General features: G+C 43.6%; 1 protein-coding gene across 1 annotated transcript in view; it reads left to right on the top strand.

The window, feature by feature from the left end:
* The window catches only part of LOC124719753 (ankyrin repeat domain-containing protein 54-like), a 79,869-nt gene that overhangs the window by 32,003 nt on the left and 21,649 nt on the right, over window positions 1-26,217 (top strand). Inside the window, exons 2-3 of the mRNA XM_047244953.1 lie at window positions 12,520-13,093; window positions 16,973-17,119. Of these exons, the coding sequence (XP_047100909.1) occupies window positions 12,531-13,093; window positions 16,973-17,119 (710 nt within the window). The 5' untranslated portion in view covers window positions 12,520-12,530. The remainder of the gene's footprint in view (window positions 1-12,519; window positions 13,094-16,972; window positions 17,120-26,217) is intronic.

Below are 26,217 nucleotides of genomic sequence, written 5' to 3'. Positions count from 1 at the left end.
CACACTCACACACACACACTCACACACACACACACTCACACACACACACACACACACTCACACACACACACACACTCACACACACACACACTCACACACACACACTCACACACACACACACTCACACACACTCACACACACACACACTCACACACACACACACACACACTCACACACACACACACTCACTCACTCACACACACTCACACTCACACTCACACTCACACACACTCACACTCACACTCACACACACTCACACTCACACTCACACACACACACACACACACACACACACCCCAAAAGTTTAGCGGTTCCCACAACTCCTGAAAATAGAAGTTCACTGTCGATATCGTATCACAGACACAGTCCCTTTGACTGTTCAGAGACGTCACCGAACCCATCCAGGAATGTAAACAACGATGCATGGGCAGCGCCTATTAGACGGAGCGGGTCCGTGTTCTATGTAGTTTCCCTTTGTGCTGGGAAGGGCTCTCAGCAAGGGAAGTGTCCAGGCGTCTCGGAGTGAACCAAAGTGAGGTTGTTCGGACATGGAGGGGGAGAGAGAGAGAGAGAGAGAGAGAGACAAGAACTGTCTGACATGCCTTGCTCAGGCTGCAGTGGATGACCGCTGCCTACGGATTATGCGTCGGAATAACTCTGACAGCAACGCCACCATGTTGAATAATGCTTTTCGTGCAGCCACAGGACGTCGTGTTAAGACTCAAACTGTGCGCAATAGGCTGCATGATGCGCAACTTCACTCCCGACGTCCATGCCGAGGTCCGTCTTGGCAACCACGAGACCGTGCAGCGTGGAACATATGGGCCTGACAAAATGCCGAATGGACCACTCAGCATTGGCATCACGTTCTCTTCACCGATGAGTGTCGCATATGCCTTCAATCAGACTGCCGCCTGAGACGTGTTTGGAGGCAAACCGGTCAGTCTGAACGACGTACGCCGCTGGTGATCACGCAAGGCTCCGTAACTGCTGTAACATACGTGAATGCCATCCTCCGACCAATAGTGCAACCATATCGGTAGCATATTGGCGAGGCATTCGTCTTGATGGACGACAGTTCGCGCCCCCATCGTGCAGATATTGTGAATGACATCCATCAGGATAACGACATCGCTCGACTAGTGTCGAGCACGTTCTCCAGTCATGAACCCTACCAAACATGCCTGGGACAGATTGAAAAGGGCTGTTTATGGACGACGTGACCCCCCAACCACTCTGACGGATCTACGCCGAATCGCCAGAGGAGTGGGACAATCTGGGCCAACACTGCCTTGATGAACTTGTGGATAGTATGCCACGACGAATGTAGGCATGCATCAATGCAAGAGGACGTGCTACTGGGTATTGGAGGTATTACAATCTGGACCACCAGCTCTGAAGGTCTCGCTGTGTGGTGGTACATCATGCAATGTGTGGCTTTCATGAGCAATAAAAAGGGCGGACATGATGTTCATGTTGCTGTCTACTCCATTTTTCTGTACAGATTCCAGAACTCGCGGAACCCAGGTGAGGCAAGACTACTTCTGGTGTGTGTGTGTGTGTGTGTGTGTGTGTGTCTGTCTGTGTGTGTGTGTGTGTGTGTGTGTGTGTGTCTGCACTTTAAATAACTAACTGACATCGGCAGTTGAAAAAAGATTATTTCGTGAGATTAACTATTCTTCCCTTTGACTTTTATTGAAGTTAGAATTTTGCCTCGTGTAGGTTTTTCAGAGGCATTTATTATACAGAGAAACTTACGACACAAAAAGTCTGTGGCAAAAAAGGTCAGTAGAATGGGAAAGCAGTCCAAGTAGCAAATTTTTACATTTTATTTACTAGATGACCAATTACGCACCGAGACCCATTTTCAAATCATAGCATTTACGAACATGTCAAAAATGCTCGTAGTACATTTTTGAAACGTTCGGAAATCCCATTTCCGATTATGTTAGGACGATTTCAAAATTGGTCTCGGCTCGAAACTGGTCATCAAATGAATAAAAACTAAAAATTTGCAACTTGGGCTGTTTTTTATGCTACTGATGAACAGTAGTTCTTGCCCTAAGGTACTGCAGCATGCTGCAAGTTCGCAAAAGAAAATGTGTTTGTAAGGTGCAGTAGCTGCTGTTAATTTTTTCCAGAGCAAATGTTTCTCACATGTATAACACTGCAGAATGATTGCAGCTTGCCATAGTTCAGACATTTGGTGGGTGATTTGGTAAATGTAATCTATACCTCTCGACTTTTCACTAGCTTTTTCCACTCAACTGATTAGTCATTCGACGGCTCTTCACTGATGAGGGATCTGACTTTCAGACACGAACAGGTTTTAAGCAGTCCTTTAAGGACTGCATGGTTTTCGGAGGTTTGTGGTTAGAGTGGGGAAGCAGAGCCACTTTGCCGGAGGACAGGAGAATCTCGCGTGTGTCTTTTTCAGCAGGAAGGCCGTCCTGGTTTTGAGCCGGGCGAAGTGTCTCACATGTTACCTACAATGCAATAGTGTTGCACAATCGCAGTTCCCCGACTAAGTGCATAATGAAACTCAATCGCATGTGTCAGTATGGGCACTGACTCTGTTGCGAGTAATTCTGCCCATTGATCACTTTCCGATGTCTGCATACAGGGAAGAAAAAAAAAAAAAATGACGAAAACTGACGTTTGATAGACACACAGTCGTCCATGTATGTAGCCTCACAGTTGCATTTCTGTGAGCTGGTGACGTGATGACGTTCAGAGGGAGCACATGGTCGTAATAAGGACTGAAAAAGCCACACACTATGGGTTTCTTCCAGTATTTAACGACCGTTAAGTTCTAAATGTTCCTTTCAGCTCTGCAGGAAGTTTCAGTACAGTAATGCAAAGTCTATAGTTCCCACAGAAGGATGATATATTGCTCATAATTACGGACTCGTTATGTATTACCCGAGTTGTTTACGTGTGAGAGCAGCAAGGCCCTTGTATTTACTGGATAAACCAATCGGTTACAGTCTTTTAAAAGGTAGTGTGATTCTTCCTCCTCCCAAACTGAGTCTCACTTACCTACACCCTTGAAATGACTGAAGTGCATGGCAGTGGGTACATCCATCGTATCACTTACTAGGAGTTTCTCATGGTCCATTCATGTCCAGGGGTGTTTGAAGAATCATTATAGTGCCTCTGTGTGTGCAGTAATCAGTCTAAACTTGTCTTCGTGATCTGTGCGAGAGCTATATGAATGGAGTTGTGATGTATTCGCAGAGTCAGGATTTGACGTTGGCTCTACAGACTTTCTAAATGTGGTTTTATGGAATGTTGTCTCCTCCAGAAATCACCTGCACTCACTGCAGTCCTTAGCTCCTCGAAAAGCATGCAGAATGGCAAAATTCTGGGCTGATTTAACAATTGCGGCATTCCAATAAACCTTGAAAACAAAAGTAAGTGAAATCACTCACCCAGACTCAGTATAGAAACATTCCTATAATGCATATAATGTCTCGTAATCAGCACGAAACACGCCGCGCAGTGTTTGTGTACGAAATAAAATGTTCACATGCGAATATCTCCTAAAATAAATCACTCATAAATCTCAAGCTTTCACAAAATATTCAGTACTGTAGTCGCTCTTTGTCAACGGCAAGAGAAGCAATAAAACGCGCAAATTTCTTTACTTTGGAATAAACATAGGCGTTTACCAGAAGATGGTTCCCGAACGACTTAATCGACTCCTAGATCGGAGGCACAAAGCCATACTGATACGCACGGGATATGCTTAACTCCTATTGGCTAATAAATTAAACAGCCAATCAGATCATTTGGAGCACTTGTACACTTCAGGTATTTTTAATGTCAGCCAATCAGATTACTGCAGGTAATTTAACGAGAAATCACGTAATTCCGAAACTAAATAAAATTTAATGGAGACAAAATTAGATTCCATTCCGCAACATAAATTACTTTCCAATTTAATACTCAATGCCCCTTCTGGCTGCCTTTTACAAAACCAAACAAAGTCGGACATACGTCACGAATTCCACTATTGTACAAGAAATGTTCACACATAGATTTACTTAATTTCCATAAAATTTCAACGTATCTCCTCAAACCCTGCAAAACGCTTACATAACCATAACACAAAGAAATAATTATTTTCCAAAGTAGTTTTTATTTAGTCAGAAATATGTGGTAATGAAACGAAAGAAAATTCCAGACAATTAGATCTTATGGACCTGTACTTCTGGTTGTAGTTTCAATTGATGCTATAGATGAATCCATCACAGTCGTCCCTTAGGTAAAAATTTATATCTCCGAAAGTACTGAAGTTATTCATTTGAAATCAACTGTGCCAGCGTGAGAACCAAAATTCTGCTCTCCTCCCAGCTCCGTGGTAAGCTACGCTTTCGATGTAAGATGACAATTCGTAATACTTAGCTACATTGCAAATCCAGAGAGTGGTTGAGAAAGTGTTCATATAGCTGACATGGCCAGTTTCATCTGGTTGTTCCATTAAACTAACAGAGTGAGTAAACAGTTGATCAGCCACTCACGTCTTGCTGCATCAGTGACCGGCCGTCATCCCTGTACTGCTTGCCGTGGAGTGAATCCTTCGTTGGACCAAACAGACGGAAGTCGGAAGGTGCGAGATGCGGGTTGTTCAGCTCTTGAGTGATCCACCGGTCACCTTGAATGAGAGCGCGTTCCCACATCGCAGGAGTCACAGCCGTCTGCAGCTGACCGACACGTGGGGGGTCGGCCAGATACGCACAACCTTGCTGCGACGATGACGCTGCTAGGCCAGGCGTTGATCACCAGTAAGCTCTTCTGACGCTGACAGACACCTCGCACTACGACTCGCGGTGCTTCTGTTCACTGCCAAATCTCCTCAGACATTCTGCAAGCGGATATGAAGATCTCCGATGCTCTGGTTCTCATCCGAAAGAAACTGTGACAGCTCTCTGCTTGGGTCGCACCTGCTTTGCGGACGCCATTTTGGAGGCTACATATGGTGCTGTCAGCTGTTGGAATTTCATGAAGCTGTAGGGGCTGAATAGGGAATATTCCACGATGTCTCACAAATTTCGCATTTTTCCAACAGAAATTGGCCGAGAAAAAAGTGTAGCGTTGCAGATCGAACGCCCCTGTAATTTTATAAGTAGCTCAGTTGGACGATGATTGTGCTTACGTATTTTAATCTGGGTCCTTGATCTTGATGTGGCTAGATTCTTCACAATGCCTGTCTTCTTCTCAGCATCTGGTAGCAAGAAATGCGTGTGTTTGAGAATAGCTCTTCCTTAGATTTCTCCCCGAGCTCACTGGAAATTTGTTTAATATCGTTCTCGACCGAAAACTCTAACATGTTATTGCTATCTGAGCTGCTATCAATTGCACAGTGAAGTCGTTACCACAGCCAGGACAGACACACAGCCAAACCAGTTAGAGAAGTACTGGCTTGCACGTCAACTACCGAAAATGACGAAGAGATTAAGAAAATGCTTTTTGAGAGAAAAGAAATTGGTCAGATAGTTAAGCGAGATCAAAACTTGATTATGATGGGGCACTCGAAATAGTCGGAATACGAAGTGGAAGAAAAGGTGGAGGAGAAAAGAACTGAAGTAAGGGAATGAAAGGGGAAGCTGCCTGGCAGAATTTTGCACAGAGCACAATTTAACCACTGCTAACAGTTCGTTTGAATCCTGAAAGACAATTGCGTACATGACAAGAGTCAGAATGCACCTCACTATTTGAGACATACTATATAGTCCTAATATTTACTATTACTTAACAAATGAAAATAATGTGCTCGGATCGAACCTTCTCCTCTCATAATGACTCTGGAAGTTGCTAATGTCCATTCCCATCAGCTGGAAAATTATTTCCTGAACCAGAGATTACGAGTTGCAATTTTCATTTTAATCAACAACGTGGAAAGAAGTCCCCTCTTAAGAAAAACTAAGAAAGACATTGTTACCTAACAATCTATCCGGAGTACGATATATTGTCTTAGAAATATTGGACCTTGGTTGGCTGTCTATTCAGAAAATACTGTCTGAAAAACTAGTTTCGTCGATTATTGGACTATTTCTGGACCAGTTGGTTGATAAAGACCAGATGCCATCAGACATGTGGAATTACAGTGGAAGGCCCCATCACATCAAAAACGCCTCTCAGGGGTGGAAGAAATTGATAATATATCAAAAGCTCAGCCAAATGTTTAGTCATTAATAAACCAAGAGGGCGTAGTGCTTTCGCTGACTAATTTCGAATTTGGATGGAAAAAGAATAAACAGGTCTGCAATTCATACTGATGAGGCAACTGTAAAGATTCCAAATTGATGGCACCGTGAAATCGTTTCTGACTTGTGTGACCCACACACGGAAATTACACTGAAGAAGAAAACATGACCACCATTGGAAATTATATAAATATTGAAAAGTAGTTTAATGCACATCGTACTCATTGGAAAGCTTGTAAACAACTTTAATGATGGACGAAATGAGACCACTTCCTCACGGTTTTTCTGGGAAACGACACACCGGCAGGTAAATACCTGTTGCAATTTGTGGAACATTCGGTAATGAAGACCGGTAGGGCTACCTTAAAGGTCATGCCTCTTCTAGGGCACCATCACGGCACTCCTATTGAGACTCTATGAAGAAAAACCTGTGTGGGTGGACAGCAAACAGAAAACCGATGCAGAAGACACAAATGACAAGCAGCCACGTCCACTCATTCACCCTTAGTCTGCAGACCACTGCACGGTGTGTGGTCGAACCACTGTCCTCCCGAATGTGAGTCCAGAGTGTCTCACCGCCGCACCCTGCATATCTACATCTACATCCATACTCCGCAAGCCACCTGACGGTGTGTGGTGGAGGGTACCTTGAGTACCTCTATCGGTTCTCCCTTCTATTCCAGTCTCGTATTGTTCGTGGAAAGAAGGATTGTCGGTATGCTTCTGTGTGGGCTCTAATCTCTCTGATTTTATCCTCACGGTCTCTTTGTGAGACATACGTAGGAGGGAGCAATATACTGCTTGACTCTTCGGTGAAGGTATGTTCTCGAAACTTTAACAAAAGCCCGTACCGAGCTACTGAGCGTCTCTCCTGCAGAGTCTTCCACTGGAGTTTATCTATCATCTCCGTAACGCTTTTGCGATTACTAAATGATCCTGTAACGAAGCGCGCCGCTCTGTTGGATCTTCTCTATCTCTTCTATCAACCCTATCTGGTACAGATCCCACACTGCTGAGCAGTATTCAAGCAGTGGGCGGACAAGTGTACTGTAACCTTTGTTTTCGGATTGCATTTCCTTAGGATTCTTCCAATGAATGGCATCTGCTTTACCGACGATCAACTATATGATCATTCCATTTTAAATCACTCCTAATGCGTACTCCCAGATAATTTATGGAATTAACTGCTTCCAGTTGCTGACCTGCTATTTTGTAGCTAAATGATAAGGGATCTATCTTTGTATGTATTCGCAGCACATTACACTTGTCTACATTGAGATTCAATTGCCATTCCCTGCACCATGCGTCAATTCGCTGCAGATCCTCCTGCATTCCAGTACAATTTTCCATTGTTACAACCTCTCGATACACCACAGCATCATCTGCAAAAAGCCTCAGTGAACTTCCGATGTCATCCACCAGGTCATTTACGTATATTGTGAATAGCAACGGTCCTACGACACTCCCTTGTGGCACACCTGAAAACACTCTTACTTCGGAAGGCTTCTCTCCATTGAGGATGACATGCTGCATTCTGTTATCTAGGAACTCCTCAATCCAATCACACAATTGGTCTGATAGTCCATATGCTCTTACTTTGTTCATTAAACGACTGTGGGGAACTGTATCGAACGCCTTGCGGAAGTCAAGAAACACGGCATCTACCTGTGAACCCGTGTCTATGGCCCTCTGAGTCTCGTGGACGAATAGCACGAGCTGCGTTTCACACGACCGTCTTTTTCGAAACCCGTGCCGATTCCTACAGAGTAGATTTCTAGTTTCCAGAAAAGTCATTATACTCGAACAGAATACATGTTTCAAAATTCTACAACTGATCGGCGTTAAGAGATACAGGTCTATAGTTCTGCACATCTGTTAGACGTCCCTTCTTGGAAAACGGGGATGACCTGTGCCCTTTTCCAATCCTTTGGAACGCTACGCTCTTGTAGAGACCTACGGTACAGAGCTGCAAGAAGGGGGGGCAAGTTCCTTCGCGTACTCTGTGTAAAATCGAACTGGTATCCCATCATGTCCAGCAGCCTTTCCTCTTTTGAGCGATTTTGTTTCTCTATCCCTCTGTCTATTTCAATATCTACCATTTTGTCATCTGTACGACAATCTAGAGAAGGAACTACAGTGCAGTCTTCCTCTGTGAAACAGCTTTGGAAAAAGTCACTTAGTATTTCGGCCTTTAGTCTGTCATCCCCTGTTTCAGTACCATTTTGATCACAGAGTGTCTGGACATTTTGTTTTGATCCGCCTACCGCTTTAACATAGGACCAAAATTTCTTAGGATTTTCTGCCAAGCCAGTACATAGAACTTTACTTTGGAATTCATTGAACGCCTCTCGCATAGCCCTCCTCACATTACATTTCGCTTCGCGTAATTTTTGTCTGCAAGGCTTTGGCTATGTTTGTTTGCTGTGAAGTTCCCTTTGCTTCCGCAGTTTTCTAACTCGGTTGTTGTACCACGGTGGCTCTTTCCCATCTCTTACGATCTTGCTTTGCACATACTCATCTAACGCATATTGTACGATGGTTTTGAACTTTGTCCACTGATCCTCAACACTATCTGTACGTGAGACAAAACTTTTGTGTTGAGCCGTCAGGTACTCTGTAATCTGCTTTTTGTCACTTTTGCTAAACAGAAAAATCTTCCTACCTTTTTTAATATTTCTATTTACGGCTGAAATCATCGATGCCGTAACCGCTTTATGATGGCCGATTCCCTGTTCTGCGTTAACTGTTTCAAATAATTCGGGTCTCTTTGTCACCAGGTGGTCTAATATGTTATCGGCACGAGTCAGTTCTCTGTTAACTGCTCAAGGTGGTTTTCAGATAAAGCACTTAAAAAAATTTCACTGGATTCTTTGTCCCTGCCACCCGTTATCAACATTTCAGTCTCCCAGTCTATATCCGGCAAATTAAAATCTCCACCCAGAACTATAACATTGTGGGGAAATCTACTCGAAATATTTTCCAAATTATCCTTCAGGTGCTCAGCCACAACAGCTGCTGAGCCAGGGGGCCTATAGAGACATCCAATTACTATGTCTGAGCCTGCTTTAACCGTGACCTACACCCAAATCATTTCACATTCCGGATCTCCGTCAATTTCCTTCGATACTATAGCACTTCTTATCGCTATAAACACGCCTCCCCCCTTGACTGTCCAGCCTGTCTCTGCGGTATACATTCCAATCAAAGTTTAGGATTTAATTACTGTTTACGTCTGGTTTCAGCCAACTTTCTGTCCCTAGTACTATATGGGCGTTATGACCGTTTATTAATGAGAACAGTTCTGGGACCTCTCTATAGACGCTCTCGCAGTTTACTATTAGCACATTAATATTGTTATTCCCTGTTGCATTTTGCCTACTCCTACCTTGCCACGTCTCAGGAGGCATCGTGTCAGGCCTAGGGAGGGAATTCTCTAACCTAAAAAAACCCCTATGTGCACTCCACACATACTCCGCTACCCTTGTAGCCGCTTCACGTGTAGTGCACGCCTGACCTATTCAGGGGGACCCTACGTTTCTCCACCCGATAGCGGAGGTCGAGAAATTTGCACCCCAAATCTCCGCAGAATCGTCTGAGCCTCTGGTTTAAGCCTTCCACTCGGCTCCAAACCAGAGGACCACAATCGGTTCTTGGAACGATACTACAAATAGTTAGCTCAGATTCCACCCCGCGAGCGAGGCTTTCCGCCTTCACCAATTCCGCCAACCGCCTGTACGAACTGAGTATGACCTCTGAACCCAGACGGCAGGAGTCATTGGTGCCGACACGAGCAACAATTTGCAATCGGGTGCACCCAATGCTCTCTATCGCCGCAGGCAGGGCCTCCTCCACATCTCGGATGAGACCCCCCGGCAAGCAGACAGAGTGAACACTGGCCTTCTTCCCCGACCTTTCTGCTATCCTAAGGGGCTCCATCACCCGCCTAACGTTGGAGCTCCCAATAACTAATAAACCCCTCCCCCCGTGTGCCGGCTCGGACCTTGCTGAAGGAGCAGCCATATGTCCACTCACAGGCAGAGCGGGCGATGCCACACGACCAGCCTCCACATTTACCCTCCGCCTCGTGCGCCGCGAACGCCGCTGAACCCGCCACCCCTTGGGGAGAGGGTGGCCCAACCGCGCCCGGTACCCGCGAAGATGTCTCGACAGCAGGGACAGTGGGTGAAGCGTGTAACACCTGGGGTGTACCTTGCGACGCACCAGACTCCCCACTGCCGCTACACTCAGAGGCAGCAGCCTGAAGACGGCTGACCACGGCCATCAACACGTTCAGCTGTTCGCGAACAATGGCCAGCTCCCCCTGCAGGCCACTCCTTGCATTTCACACACGTTTCTCTGTCGGTTACGTGGCGCAGACACGCACGGAGATTGTGTCTCCAAAATATGCTGAAGGTGATCGGGACCATGGCTCTCTGTCTACTAATAATTCAGACACGATCCCGCTCAGTATCTTGGCAAGTTTGTGATTACCTAGAAAACCGTTAGTGAAAGAATCTGCGAAAGCTCAGTGTAAACTAGTCGCATTGAGAGTGTCACAATAAAGTAGAATACTACACCACTGATCTCAGGATACATCAAAGATTTATAAGACAATGATGTCTGTTTGTTGGACGAGGAACATGTCGATGCTCGAAGACTGTATGGAAATGTGAACGGCTTTACAGCTTTTACCACTTAGTTTATTGACATGCAACACCACTTGGGTGTAGGAAAATACGGTAACAACACCTTTAAACAACAGTAAAAACAAAGTTTTTTGAGCCTATAACATTGAGTGCATACTTTGTATGGGGAGGCGAAAAAACCACAAAGCGACATAAAACGGAAACAAGTGTACAACTAACTAACGAGGGATGGGAAAGGAAGACTTGGGTTGGTCGGGTGGCTTCCAGAAGCCTGCAGTGTACGTGTTGGCCTGCGACCCTGCGCTGACCTCCGGCGCTACGCTCTGTACAGCACTGCCTCGGCGTCTCCATCCACATCGAGCGGCCGTGACAGAAGCCTTGGGACGAATTCTTAGGCGCTCAGCTAGCAGCGTAACGGTCCGGCAGACGTCTTGCGCTGGTGGAATGGAGATTCTGATTCAGCACGATTCGAAAAAAGCGGACGCCGTTCTCGCGAAACCCACTTGTCTGAATTTAGGAAACCAGTTTACACTGTAGGGTGTGGAACTATTTCACTGACTCCGTCGTTTGCCCCTCATACGACCAGGAGAGTCAAGAGTGATGTCGGAGCTGTGATAGAGCTTACTTCGGTTTAGCCATGACGTATCTGTCATCTAATAAGTATCAGAGCGTTCTGTGGGGCAAAGATGCTATACAAACACGTCCACGCCAAAAGGAGATACAAATAACCATTTGTGTGAAAGTTCCACAACGCACGTTCTGGAAATGGAGCAACGAGTTTCATTTCTAAACTGCTCAACCTGGAAATACCTGGGTACACCATAGCTCGCAACATTCGGATAAAATGGCGACATGATTTATGATTGTATTATGCAGCATTCTTTACCATGGAGGTGGGCGCTGCATCTTTTTCTTAAGAAAGAAGACACAGATATCAATCTGTTCAAAGGAGAGTTAAAGATACCAATGAATTTAGACTTACAGTGGTTCAAAACAGTTCAAATGGCTCTGAGCTCTATGGGACTTAACGTCGGAGGTCATCAGTCCAGTAGAACTACTTACACCTAACTAACCAAAGGACATCACACACATCGATGCCCGAGGCAGGATTCTAACATGCGACCGTAGCAGGCGCGCGGTTCCGGATTGAAACTATTAGAACCATTCGGCCACGATGGCCGGTCAAGTTTAATCGTGCCTACCCTGAGACATTCACCGACGAAGCTGATTTCTGCATTACATGTACCCCGCTTCTGATCAGGTGTCACGGATCTGAGGAACCTGAGATGAGGAGGAAGAAAATATTTCTCAGAGGTGCCACGAGCTTGGATTTAAATATAAGTCCTGTAACTTTAGTGCTGAAAGAAGTTTGTTGCTTTCCCATTATTTTGCTATGACATAAATAAACCATCTTTTGACTGAGAACAATAACATTTTTAGAAGGTGAAAGCAGTCTATCATAGCACCGCGCTGGTAGTTACAAACGTTAGGTGATCACGAAGCAGTACGGACCCTTGTCATTTTAAGGAAACTGGTGACATTCCAATTGGTGTAGGGTGGACAACACTTTCACAGCTGTTGTTTCATTTCATACAGGTCTGCGTGCGCCTCGTACAAGTGTTGAGGGTGCAGTGTGAGGGCTGCTCAGTGGTACTGTGTTTCAGGACCACCCACCATGTCGGCAGTTACGGAGGTTCAGAACACCACAACCGAGGCCCTGGCCGCCCTGCTAGACGGGGGTGACGGCGCCCTGGTGACGCTGGTGGCGGGCGAGACGAGGGTGGCGGCTCACAGGGCCGTGTTGGCAGCCGCGAGCCCCGTGTTCAAAGCTATGTTCCGGGACGACATGCCGGAGGCCAGCTGCGGCCAGGTGAGGGTCGACGACGTGGAGGGCCCGGACCTGAGGCTCCTGGTGGCCTACACGTATACCCTGCAGGCCCCCCAGCTGCCAGACACGGCCCCCCAGCTGCTGGCGGCGGCCGAGAAATACGGCTTGTCGGCCCTGAAGGCTGCCTGCGAGCGGCAGCTGATATCGCAGTTGGGCGTGGAGACCGCAGTGGCGACGGCCGTCAGGGCAGTGAGGCACTCGTGCCCGGACGCCACGAGGGCTGCCGTCGCCTTCATAAAGGACCACCTGCAGGTGATGGCCACGCGGGGCTGGGCGGACGCTGTGCTCGAGTATCCGCAAGAAGTCAACGAAGTCATCCGTCTACTCCGTGAGCCACCAGCAGAAGCCAGGCAAGCGAGATTCCCTTTTTGGCAGTGCTAGTGTGAATTTGATGTCGCCCTTGCTTTGTTCGCCCTTGCTTTGTTCGCCCTTGCTTTGTTCGTCATGGGTTTCTTAGCTGCCTACGTTGCATAACACTTTAACGTCATCTACTTACTGATCGTCGGTCACGATGCTAAGTCTCTCGCTGTTTTCACTTCTTCTGCTTCTTATCAATTTCGCCTTTCTCTGATTTGCTCTGATTCCATATTCTGTACTCATTAGACTGTTCATTCCATTCAGCAAACCCTGTAATTCTTCTTCACTGTCACTCAGGGAATCAGTCATCAGCAAATCTTACATCATTTCACCCTGAATTTTAATTCCACTCTACAATCTTTCCATTATTTCTGTCATCGCTTCTTCGGTATATAGATTGAGCAGTAGAGGTGAAAGATTACATCTGTCTGACACCCTTTTTAACCCGAATACTTCGTTCTTGGTCTTCCACTGTTATTTTACCTTCTTGCGTCTCGTACATATTGCAAATTACTCGACTTCTCCTATGGCTTACCCGTATTTTTCTCAGAATTTCAAACATCTTGCAACATTTGATATTGCCGAACGCTTTCGCCAGGACCACAAATCTTATGAACGTTACGCAACTTCAGTTTTCTTTTCCGTTCTCCTGTGTACTATCCTTCTTAGCAACTGGGACGCTTGAGTTGTTAAGCTGATTGTGCGATAATTCTCACGCTTCTCTGTTCTTGCAGTCTCCCAAATCGTGATGATTATATTTCTCTCAAAGTCAGATTGTATATTGCCAGACTCATACATTCTACACAACAGTGAGAATAGACCTTTTGCCACCTCCTCCAATGATTTTACAACTTCTGATTGAATGTTGTCTATACCTTATGCCTTCTTTGATCTTAAATTTTCCAAAGCACTTTTAAAATCTGATTCTAATCACCAATATTTTCCATACCGACTCCTGCTTGTTCTTCTGTCACGCCATCAGACAAGTTGTTCCAGTCAGAGAGGCCTGCAGTGTACTCTTTCCAACTATCCGATCTCGCCTCTGTATTTAACTCTCGAATTCCCATTGTGCTCTTAATGTTACCACGCTTGCCTCTAATTCCATGGAAGATTGCTTTGACTTTTCTGTATGCTGCGTCAGTTCTCCCAAGAATCATTTCTTCTTTGATTTCTTCACATTTTTCGTTCAGCCAATTCACCTTAGCTTCTCTGCACTTCCTATTCATTTCATCCTTAAGTGACATATTTCTCTATTACTGAATTTTCCTGAATATTTTTGAACTTCTTTCTTTGATTGATCAACTGAAGGATTTCTTATGTTTTCCATGATTTCTTCGCAGTTAGCTTCTTTGTACCTACGTTTTTCTTTCTAACTTCTCTTACTGTCGTTTTTAAAGATATCCATTCCTCTCCAACTGAACTACCTATTGAGCTGCTTATTATTGCAGTATCTGTAGCCTCAGAGAACATAAATCTCATCTCTTCTTTCCTTAGTACTATTGTATTCCACTTCTTTGTACATCGATTGCTACTGACGAGTCTCGTAAAATTGAGCCTACTCTTAATCAGTGCTAAATTGTTATGACTCTATATCTACTCCTGGGTATGCTTTACAGCCCAGTATCTGATTTCAAAATGTTTGCCTGACAATAATATGGTGTGACTTTAAACCTCCCATATTTCAGTCCTTTTCCAAGTATACCTCCTCGTCTAGTGATTTTTGAACAGACTATACCAGCTATTACTACGATAAATTTACTGTAGAACTTAACTAGCCTTTCTTCTCTCCTATTCCTATTACCAAGTACATATTCTCGTGTAACCCTTTCTTCCACTCCTTCCCCTACGATCGCGTTTCAGTCCCTCCATTACTATTACATAGTACTGAATTACCTGTTCAATATCCTCACTTTTTCTCTCTCTCCACATTCAACTTGCGACGTCATCATGTATACCTGAACTATGCATGTTGTTGGTTCGCTTTTGATTCTCACGAGAACATATCTATACTCACTTTCTGCCCTGCCTTTCTATTGATACTGAATCCTACTGCTGTTGCTACTACCCTATTCTCATGTGACCAGAAATCCGTTTCTTATTTTCTGGCTCCCAACCACATTCGAACTCCTCACTTTCCAGCTCCTGAATCATAGAATGTTATCCTTTCGTTGGTTACTTAACCTTTTTCTCGTGGTCACCTCCCTCTTGGGCCACCTCGCCTGGAGTTTGAATGGGGGACTAGTCTTTTGCCAATGGAGAGACCGTTATGGCTCTTATTGAATCACATACCACATGTCATGTTGATGCACGTTATGTATCTTTATGCAGTGGTTTACATTGCCTTCTGTATCCTCAAGGGAAAGAGAGTGCCCTGAACCTCTGTCGGCCCCTCCGCCCTCTTTGGAATGGCTGTTGGCTGAAAGAGGGTGACACCTGATGCTGGAAGTCTTCAGACACCGATGCTGATGATTCTTATTCAAAATTTAAGTGATGGTGAGGTTCAAACCTAGGACTGATGATTTTCCTGATTACTAAAAAAGACACTACCCCTGGGTGACTGGCCCCAAAGAGCAGGGTATGACTCCCTGAGATATCGAGTAAAGCAGGAGCTATGAGCGCTGGGGCTAGTCATGCACACTGGGGGCAAACAAGAAGAGAATGCTCCAGGCAGCACAGTAACATTGTCACACTCAAGGCTGTGCCTTACAATCACATTTGCTTCTTGTCTCTGTTCAGCTATCACCCCGAATTTTTTCCGTGCATTCCCTTTTACAAAGCAGACAGGAAATCTCTGCCCCCCTCCCTGTCTTTTTTGAAGTTCCATGTGGCGTTACCAGAGGTCGTCCAGGGAATCCTATCAGGTTTCCTGCTACGGGGATACAGCAGATTATATTCGCAGTCCACCTACAGGTGTACGACATATCTCCCGCAACATCAGTATTGATATGACATTTTCATCCAGCTATCATTTGTTGCCTCTGTCTCTCGGATACATATGCTCCATACAAGTCTATTTTGTTTCTTTTTAAATTAAAAAAAATCCATATTCAATAGACTACAGGTTACTTCGCAAGTTGTAAACGTTGTCCATCAGATAAAATTGCATACACTGCTAATCCGTTTTTTCTTTTAATGGTGGCCTCTACTGCAAACTGCTCAACACAAAAATTGTTGTTTATGAAACACATCACCACTGCTGTCTTTTCAATTAATCGAATTGTGGAGACATTACATGCATATATACAGTTCTATTTGCTTTGCTGAAATGCAAATTTTGAATATACTCTCGATAACTTTTATAGCATAGCTCTTGTAATTCTTGTCCATCTTCTTCATTCCCTCGGACTTCACATAAGAGCGCCTGCATATCCATGACCATATAGTTTCAACAGTAAGTTGATACCCCAACTTATCAGTTTCTCTCTCTCTGTCTGTCTGTCTCTCTCTCTCTCTCTCTCTCTCTCTCTCTCTCTCTCTCTCTCTCCCTCCAGTGATATAATTCAGCATCCATATATCAGTTTTCAGATCACGTCACAACCAAAAGTAGCAGCCAGTTGACTTTAACTGCTTCTAAATTGTGTCTGATAGTTGTTCTGTCAGGGCAGCAAAATTGTTGGCCCTTATGTTTGGGATTTGCTTTGTGCTTCATTGTGAACAATTTGTTGTTTTCCATCTTAAGCTATGCCATTGGGGCATATAGCAGTAGTAGTGCAGAAAAAGACCAGTTAATTGGTGGCACAGTCACGTTAAGTGACAGGCTGGTGTTGTTGGCACTGTGTGTTCTGTTGCCCCAGTGGACAGTCCCTCAGCTGCACCGCCTGCAGTGAGCCCCTGTGTGAACACGCCCACCCACACAGTGTTTCTCTGTGCAGCTCGCCGACCGCCACAGGGGGCGGGTCCACCCCCAACTCTGACCGTCAACCCCACAGCGGCCACAGCCAGACTCCTGCTGCAGCTGCGCCTCCCACGTCTGCCCGACACACCCCTCCACCTGAGGACGCAGCCGTCTCTCGCTTCCGGTGAGTTGTGTTGCCACACGTGCCCAAGTCTTACCCTCAGAGTACTGCTTATTTTGGCATTAACCAGCCGATATAGTAAATAAAATAAAATACAGATTCCTTCAGTTTTTGGATAGAGGTTACAGTTGCCATTAAACATTACTTATTTCTCACTTTTTTGGCTATGATATTTTGAAGATTGAGCACATGTGCAGAAGATTTCTCGCTCTCTGTATTTGCCGTGAGAATTAAGTTCAGTTCAGAATCACTCAACTTTAGTTACGTAGGAAGTGTCACATACGAATCATACCCATTTCCAAAGATTCTTTATATATTGATGTGTTGAATCTAGATTTTGTTTTTAGTGATGATTGTGTGTCTTACAAATTGATTCTGAATTAAATGGGTATGCAAACGGGATGTTTCACACAATTCCACTCAACAAACCTTATGTGAATGGTTGTAGATATAAGTTACTGAAGACACTCAGGAAGAAATGACGAAAGAAAGGTAAACAGAAATAAAAGTAATAATTACAAAGTTAATATTTAGTACCGGTATGAGGATACAGCTTGTTTTGGGTATGTCTTAAAATGTAATTCGAATATTCCTTAAATGGTTCCCTAGTGAGTTACATCTGTAGTGACTATTGGAAATCTGTGCCGCACTGGAACAGGATCCCAAATTTGCCGCTTATTGCAGGCAGTCTCCTTGACCAGTAGGCTGCCTGAGTACACCTCCACTTCTGACTCAGTGTCTCATCGACACATGCACTAGAGTTTATCCCGGGGGACTTGTGGGAAGAGTAGCAAAAGGAAAATAGAATCCCTACTGCAGAGGATGTACATGAGAACCTCTGGTGGTAGTGTTTGCAAACCATGGGTAAAAAACATAATCCACAATGGTAATTCCATCTATGCCAGCAAACGCATCAGCTGGTCTAATGGTTGAGGTATCTGCTCTCGAGAAGTGAGAAATGCTGTGGGTGTGGCTGAGTGGAGATGCGTACAGCACTGTATGGATCGTCACTTGTAAGAAAACAGATGGATGATGGAGGTCACAAGGTGTCGTGAGTAGTGGGTTTGGTTCACCGAGGAGAAGTTTTGCATAATTCCATGGCATAGTTAACTTCTAGTTTCAGAAATGAGCAACTGACGTGGGCAAAGATAGTTGGTCCTACTGAAAAATATATTGACACCTCACAGTGAACTGATACATTTGCAAGATGACTTCATAGCCTGTGGATTTCAGTATCAAGTATGGACCATTTTATACTTCAGTTTTATATATATCCAACAGCAGTTTCCTCAATGATGATGGTGTCACTAAACCGGAGTTACTAAATACAGTTTTCCTTAATTCCTTCACGAAAAATTATATATTTTAGGTGTTGTGAAACAACTCAAATCACTTAAGAAAGGCAAGTCTTCTCGTCCAGATGGAATACGAATCAGGTTCCTTTCAGAGTATGCAGACACAATAGTGCCTTTCTTAGCAATCATATATAACCGTTCGACGAAAGGTCTGTTCCTAAAGACTGGAAAGTAGCACAGGTTACACAAATACTCAGGAAAAGAAATAGGAGTAACCTATTGAATTACAGACACACATTACTGACCTCAATTTGCAGTAGGATTTTGGAGAATATACTGTACTCGAACATTATGACTCACCTTGAAGAAAATGACTTATTGATAGATAACCAACACGGATTCAGAAAATATTGTTCGTGTGAAACACAGCTAGCTCTTTATTCCCATGAAGTAATGAGTGCTGTCGACAAGGGATCTAACATCGATTCCATATTCCTAGATTTCCAGAAGGGTTTTGATACCATTCCTAACAAGAGACTATTACATGGTGTATACGGCCCGGAAGATCCCGGAAAGACCCAGGAATTTTTTCATCCGCAAGAAAACTGGGAAAAACGGGAATTTTCTAGAATCCCGGGAGATTTTCATTGATGTAGTTTTCAGTTAATTTTTTGTCATTTTGACTGGTAATAACCGATACTCTAACAAAGGACATTACTGTATCCCGCTACTGCAGAATAATACTGCAGCAACAAAATATGAACGAGGGAATGAAATTTAAATTGCGAAGGAAATGCTTCATATATAAACAAAACAGTGCTCATACAAGCGTCTGCCAACAGCAAAATGTGTGAAAGGCTGTAGGAAGACAATGCAGTGCTTCGTAACAACAAATTACCTCCGATGAGCGTTAAGTCACAACTGTTTACATTAGATTCATTTAAGCAGTTACGAGCGGAATCACGCGCATGCGCAGTTGAGTCGCTTGTGAGTAGTAGCTTCTCCCGCTTCTGGAAACAGAAATGTCGCTGTTGGTTCTGTACGCAGCAAACCAGAGTATCTGAATCGGGCGCCAATTTCGGTGTTGAGGGGGGGGGGGGGGGCAAATTCGTAGTGTTGAGGAAAAATAACCTTGTTTCACAAAGCATCTAGCGCACATTGGTCTATCGATTATTCAAAAGAGTTTGAAGCTCATCGGTGTTGATTTTTGAACATTTTGGATCACATTCTAAGTTGATTTCTGAATGAATTGTAAGTTGATTTTTGAATGCGTGCATAGTGTACGTGATGTACCTGCCAGTGGAATCCTAGTCACATCTGGAAATAAACTTTCCTGCAGACAAAAGGGGACGGGGCTACACGAGCGGAGTGGAATAAAGCTGCACGGGTGAATGTAGTATGTGTATGTGACTGACTGGTATGCAGATGATGAGCGAATAGCTACGTCCATAGATTCAGACTACCAGAGTGGAAATGAATGACTAACAGGAATAACAGATAAGAAATATTAACGTATTATCTTGTCGCTGTATCAAAGAAAATGAAAGTTTGACAGAAAGTTTTTGACCAGGTCGCTACACTAGAGAGGGCAAGTTGTACATTTCCTGGTTAGCAGCCGCTTAAGTTCCATTCTGGGAGTAGCGCGGAAAACGCGTTGTACGAACACGTAATAACGCCTAACCGGAGAATAATCGCTGGATAATTACTAAACCGGTGATTCTGGCAGAGTTAGTAGAGTTAACTGGAGAATGAGCTTTGACAATGATGGGAATAGTTACAGAATTAGGGATGAGAAGTTTTTGTTAGAACGAGGAAGGAGAAGAAATGGGGCGGTTCCAAATTTATACAAAAATTTCGTACTACTACTTTTCTACTTTTCGAGCACATGCTTAAGAAACTGGAGCTTATGAATGAAAGATGAAACTTTTTCCTAACATAAAGCCTTTTGCTTGTAGTAGGCCAAACAGGCATTTAATATTGGTACTTGGCGAGATATATTCTGCCGTATTATAAAAATGACCGTTATTACCAAAACAATCTCACTTGTTTGGTGTGTGTTACAGTTGCTGCAATATTAGAAAGGCCTATTTTCTTTCGTCCTGCAAACAGTGACAATAGACGTAATGAGATCGAGAAACCACACCAGTCTTTGGTACTATTTGTATTAAAAGCTTTTTGAGTATTAGACAACGACATTTCGATTTTCCATGTAGCAAAACATGTGACGAATTTTGATGAGGTAACAGATTCTTTCGCAGAAAGGAAAGCACGGCATGTAAAGCTAGAGCAAGATTAGTGAGAAAAGAACGCAAGGATTGAAGAAATCTGTACTGCCTTGCTTGTCTCCTGTCTTATCTGGTTTTGTGTATCCTATATTTCATTTTGTCACCCAGAACAGAAAGTTATTAGCTATTAGGCAATAAAGAATCCAAATTTTCTGAAGAGTTCTTCTTCTTCCGGTTACAAATAATTCCATCCAGTATTAATTGCAAGGTTATTTTGTTTAAAATCAAAGGACATTTTAATTTTCGCTGTCCTGAATGTAGTTCGATGGCATCCGTTACAAAATACTCACTTGATTTCCACAGTGCGAAGTGCAGTGACGTGCAGTGCAGTGCAGTAAGAGAACGCTGTGTGAAGAGGCGTGGCACTGCACTTTGGCACACTTAACATGTCTTATATTTTCTCGAACACGTGTGTTTTTGTTTCAAATTTTTCAGAATGATGTGTTTTACAAGATGCACATAGGGTACTTTTGAAAATTCGATTTTTTTTAGTATTGACCCGGTTCGCAAATATCGTAGATCCGAGGCTGACGCGCAGAGAGGTCTGAATTATAGTAGGTAGTCTCCACGTGACCCGTGTTAACGTTCAGTGATTTTGCTGTTTCTCCTTCGTTTACTCTCGCGTCACAGTGATTTTGCTGTTTCTCCTTCGTTTACTCTCGTGTCAAATGAAAGCAAAACGGGTATCTTTGGCCGGGAGGTATCAAAAATGGCTCTGAGCACTATGGGACTCAACTTCTAAGGTCATTAGTCCACTAGAACTTAGAACTAGTTAAATCTAACTAACCTAAGGACATCACACATATCCATGCCCGAGGCAGGATTCGAACCTGCGACCGTAGCGGTCTCGCGGTTCCAGACTGCAGCGCCTAGAACCGCACGGCCACTTCGGCCGGCCCGGGAGGTATCAAGTGAATTAAAATAAATTAACATAATTACTGAAGGCTGATATACGTTATTAGTTTCAGACTTTATTTTATTTCCACGTCTCTGACAGTCGAGCACTAAATCGCCTTGCAGATCAATGAAGTTATTTTTGTCTGTTTGCTAAAGAAATTTGGCTTTTATTAACCTTTTCTGCAGAGGCATCCAATGTATTTGAAACGAAATTTTTAATTCCACAGTACTGGCTAGTTTCAACTGGTCGCTGCATTTCAAGTGCAAGTTTTCATCTCCTAGCACGTATGGCATTATGCCATAATAATGAACCAAACATGAGATAATGCAGTACTGGTACTCCAAGAAAATTTACATCTGAATCTGGACATACGAATGTGCGCTTTAAGTTGCAGTTTAAATGTGCACATTTTAGTATGGTTCACGAAATTCTGATCTCTTGGAGTACCCTGTGACGTCTTACTGCTTTTACAACGTAATGTAAGATCTTTTAATGTTTTACACGTACGTGCATACGGGCTTCCTACGTCATGTTAGCTGCGCAAGCTCGGGGCGCCTCTTACCTGGCGCTCTCCGGCAGCTGCCGGAACGAACCTGTTTCCAGCAGGTCGTGGAAAAATATTGCGAATGCTGGTTTGAAAAGCGTTACTTTCAAAGTAAATATCCTTTAACGTAAATTGGACTATGCGCGAGGATGTACCATGAAATTCTTAAATCACAGTGTGTTTCACTCCATTTAAAAATCAAGTCTTTGATGACAAGCCATTTACAAGAATTTCGAACCCTGGAGATCAGACATTTATGTCATTATTAAAAATTTTACTGTCTCATTTGTGTGATGTATCTTAAAGTGTAACACGCGCAAAAAATCAACATCATATCGATAGATTAGCTTCTCTTGCAGCTTATTAACCTTAGTGACCAATATTATATGTGGAAGCTTTGCTTTTCTTGTAGCAACACTATGTATATTAATGTAAGCCATTAACTTGTGTGTTACCGCTGCTTAACAGGGATGTTGCTATTGGCTGACTACATCACGCATCCTATGCCCTGAATACTCGCTGTCATGAGCTGGCGAGATCACGTGACATGAGCTGTGACTGCCTTACAAAAGCGCATCGCAATCTCGATTTCAGTGATTCGGAAAGTAACATGCGGTGTTTGGTGGAATTTCAATGTGTGCTGTCGTAATACGAAAATACGCAACGTACATGTTGCTGCACGTCAAAGATATTTCCAAAACGTGTCTTTTTCCCTGAGTTTCGTTTTCTAAAGCGCCAGGAAATTCTATGCCCATGTCCAAAACCATAACCATTCAAAGGATTGATAAGTTTTGCACTTCCGAGGGAAAATATACTGTCACTTAAGACGGAAAAAGTGTTTTCACGTGGGAGAGTGTATTTTTAAGCGGGAAATCCAGGAAAAATCCGGGAATTTTTTCCTTGTCCACGTATACATCCAGTATTAATCAGATTTGATACGTATGAAGTATCGTCTCTATTGTGTGACTGGATTCTTGATTTCTTCGCAGAGATGTCACAGTTCATAATGATAGACAGCAAATCATAGAGTAGAATAGAAGTCACATACGGTGTTCCGCAAGGTAGTGTCATAGGCCCTCTGCTGTTCCTGATTTACATAAAGGGTCTAGGTGATAATCTGAGCTGCCCCTTAGACTGTTTGCAGAAGATGCTGTAATTTCCAGTAAAATCATCAGACGATCAATTGCAATTACAAAATGTTCTAGAGAGAATTTCTTTATGATGCGAGAAGTGGCAATTGGCACCAAACAAAGAAAAGTGCGAGGTCATCGACGTGGGTACTAAGAGAAATCCGCTAAATTTTTGGTATACGATAAATCACACAAATCTAAGGGCTGTCAATTCGACTAAATACCTAGGAATTACAATTATGAGCAACTTAAATTGGAATGACCACGTAGATAATATTTTGGGAAAGGCGAAACAAAGACTGCGCTTTGTTGGCAGAAACTTAGAAGATGCGACAAACCTACCAAAGAGAGCCTACATTACACTTGTACGTCCTCTGCTGGAATATTGCTGCGCGGTGTGGGATCCTTACCAGGTACGATTGGCGGAGGACAGCGAAAAAGTGCAAAGAAGGGCAGTTCGTTTCGTGTTATCTCGCAATATGGATGAGAGTGTCACTGATATGATACGCGAGTTGGTGTGGCAGTCACTGAAACAAAGGCGGTTTTCTTTGCGACGAGATCTGTTTACGAAATTTCAATTGCCAGCTTTCTCTTCCGATAAAAAATATTTTGTTGACATCCACCTATGTAGGGCGAAATGATAAACATAATAAAATAAGAGAAATCAGAGCTCCAATGGAAAGATTGAGGTGTTCCTTTTTCCTACGCACCATTTGAGAGTGGAATGGTAGAGTAGTAGTATGAAAATGGTTCATTGAACCCTCTGCCAGGCACTTCAGTGTGAATTGCAGAGTAACCATGTAGATGTTGATTCCCTCCTGTATAGAGATTCAAGTACGTCCTGTTTTGATTGACCAAGATAATCAGCTGCAGATATCGACTTTGGAATCCACTGAACATTTAAAACACTCCTGCAACTCAGGCAGGCAACAGAAGCACACCCATTTCGACTGGCAGTCATGGAAGACACAGCGAATTAGTGTTGAAATTATATCAGGAGCAGGCAACAAACAGAAATTTTTCAATTTTCGTGCATACAAATCATGCGGGTAATAACGAATAATTTGGCACAGGAAGTACATAGCTACAAGTAAAAAAATTTTAAAAACGCTCAATATAAGATGACACACACCTACATGTGCTACATGCACACTGAAAACATCACTGATAGTGTCGAATTGTATACTTAGTGTCCAGGATAATAGTATTAATTGTGCACCACATGCTGATACCATGTGCTTCACTTGCGACTTCAACTTGCGACGTCATCCAGTATACCTGAACTATGCATGTTGTTGGTTTGCTTTTGATTCTCACGAGAACATATCTATACTCACTTTCTGCCTGCCTTTCTATTGATACTGAATCCTACTGCTGTTGCTACTACCCTATTCTCATGTGACCAGAAATCCGTTTCTTATTTTCTGGCTCCCAACCACATTCAAAAACTCCTCACTTTCCAGCTCCTGAATCATAGAATGTTATCCTTTCGTTGGTTACTTAACCTTTTTCTCGTGGTCACCTCCCTCTTGGGCCACCTCGCCTGGAGTTTGAATGGGGGACTAGTCTTTTGCCAATGGAGAGACCGTTATGGCTCTTATTGAATCACATACCACATGTCATGTTGATGCACGTTATGTATCTTTATGCAGTGGTTTACATTGCCTTCTGTATCCTCAAGGGAAAGAGAGTGCCCTGAACCTCTGTCGGCCCCTCCGCCCTCTTTGGAATGGCTGTTGGCTGAAAGAGGGTGACACCTGATGCTGGAAGTCTTCAGACACCGATGCTGATGATTCTTATTCAAAATTTAAGTGATGGTGAGGTTCAAACCTAGGACTGATGATTTTCCTGATTACTAAAAAAGACACTACCCCTGGGTGACTGGCCCCAAAGAGCAGGGTATGACTCCCTGAGATATCGAGTAAAGCAGGAGCTATGAGCGCTGGGGCTAGTCATGCACACTGGGGGCAAACAAGAAGAGAATGCTCCAGGCAGCACAGTAACATTGTCACACTCAAGGCTGTGCCTTACAATCACATTTGCTTCTTGTCTCTGTTCAGCTATCACCCCGAATTTTTTCCGTGCATTCCCTTTTACAAAGCAGACAGGAAATCTCTGCCCCCCTCCCTGTCTTTTTTGAAGTTCCATGTGGCGTTACCAGAGGTCGTCCAGGGAATCCTATCAGGTTTCCTGCTACGGGGATACAGCAGATTATATTCGCAGTCCACCTACAGGTGTACGACATATCTCCCGCAACATCAGTATTGATATGACATTTTCATCCAGCTATCATTTGTTGCCTCTGTCTCTCGGATACATATGCTCCATACAAGTCTATTTTGTTTCTTTTTAAATTAAAAAAAATCCATATTCAATAGACTACAGGTTACTTCGCAAGTTGTAAACGTTGTCCATCAGATAAAATTGCATACACTGCTAATCCGTTTTTTCTTTTAATGGTGGCCTCTACTGCAAACTGCTCAACACAAAAATTGTTGTTTATGAAACACATCACCACTGCTGTCTTTTCAATTAATCGAATTGTGGAGACATTACATGCATATATACAGTTCTATTTGCTTTGCTGAAATGCAAATTTTGAATATACTCTCGATAACTTTTATAGCATAGCTCTTGTAATTCTTGTCCATCTTCTTCATTCCCTCGGACTTCACATAAGAGCGCCTGCATATCCATGACCATATAGTTTCAACAGTAAGTTGATACCCCAACTTATCAGTTTCTCTCTCTCTGTCTGTCTCTCTCTCTCTCTCTCTCTCTCTCTCTCTCTCTCTCTCTCTCTCTCCCTCCCTCCAGTGATATAATTCAGCATCCATATATCAGTTTTCAGATCACGTCACAACCAAAAGTAGCAGCCAGTTGACTTTAACTGCTTCTAAATTGTGTCTGATAGTTGTTCTGTCAGGGCAGCAAAATTGTTGGCCCTTA

This window comes from Schistocerca piceifrons, chromosome 11 (assembly GCF_021461385.2).
Source record: "Schistocerca piceifrons isolate TAMUIC-IGC-003096 chromosome 11, iqSchPice1.1, whole genome shotgun sequence".
In the NCBI taxonomy this organism is placed as follows: domain Eukaryota; kingdom Metazoa; phylum Arthropoda; class Insecta; order Orthoptera; family Acrididae; genus Schistocerca; species Schistocerca piceifrons.
Note: the sequence above shows the minus strand (reverse complement) of the source record. Positions and strands in the feature narration are given on the sequence as shown.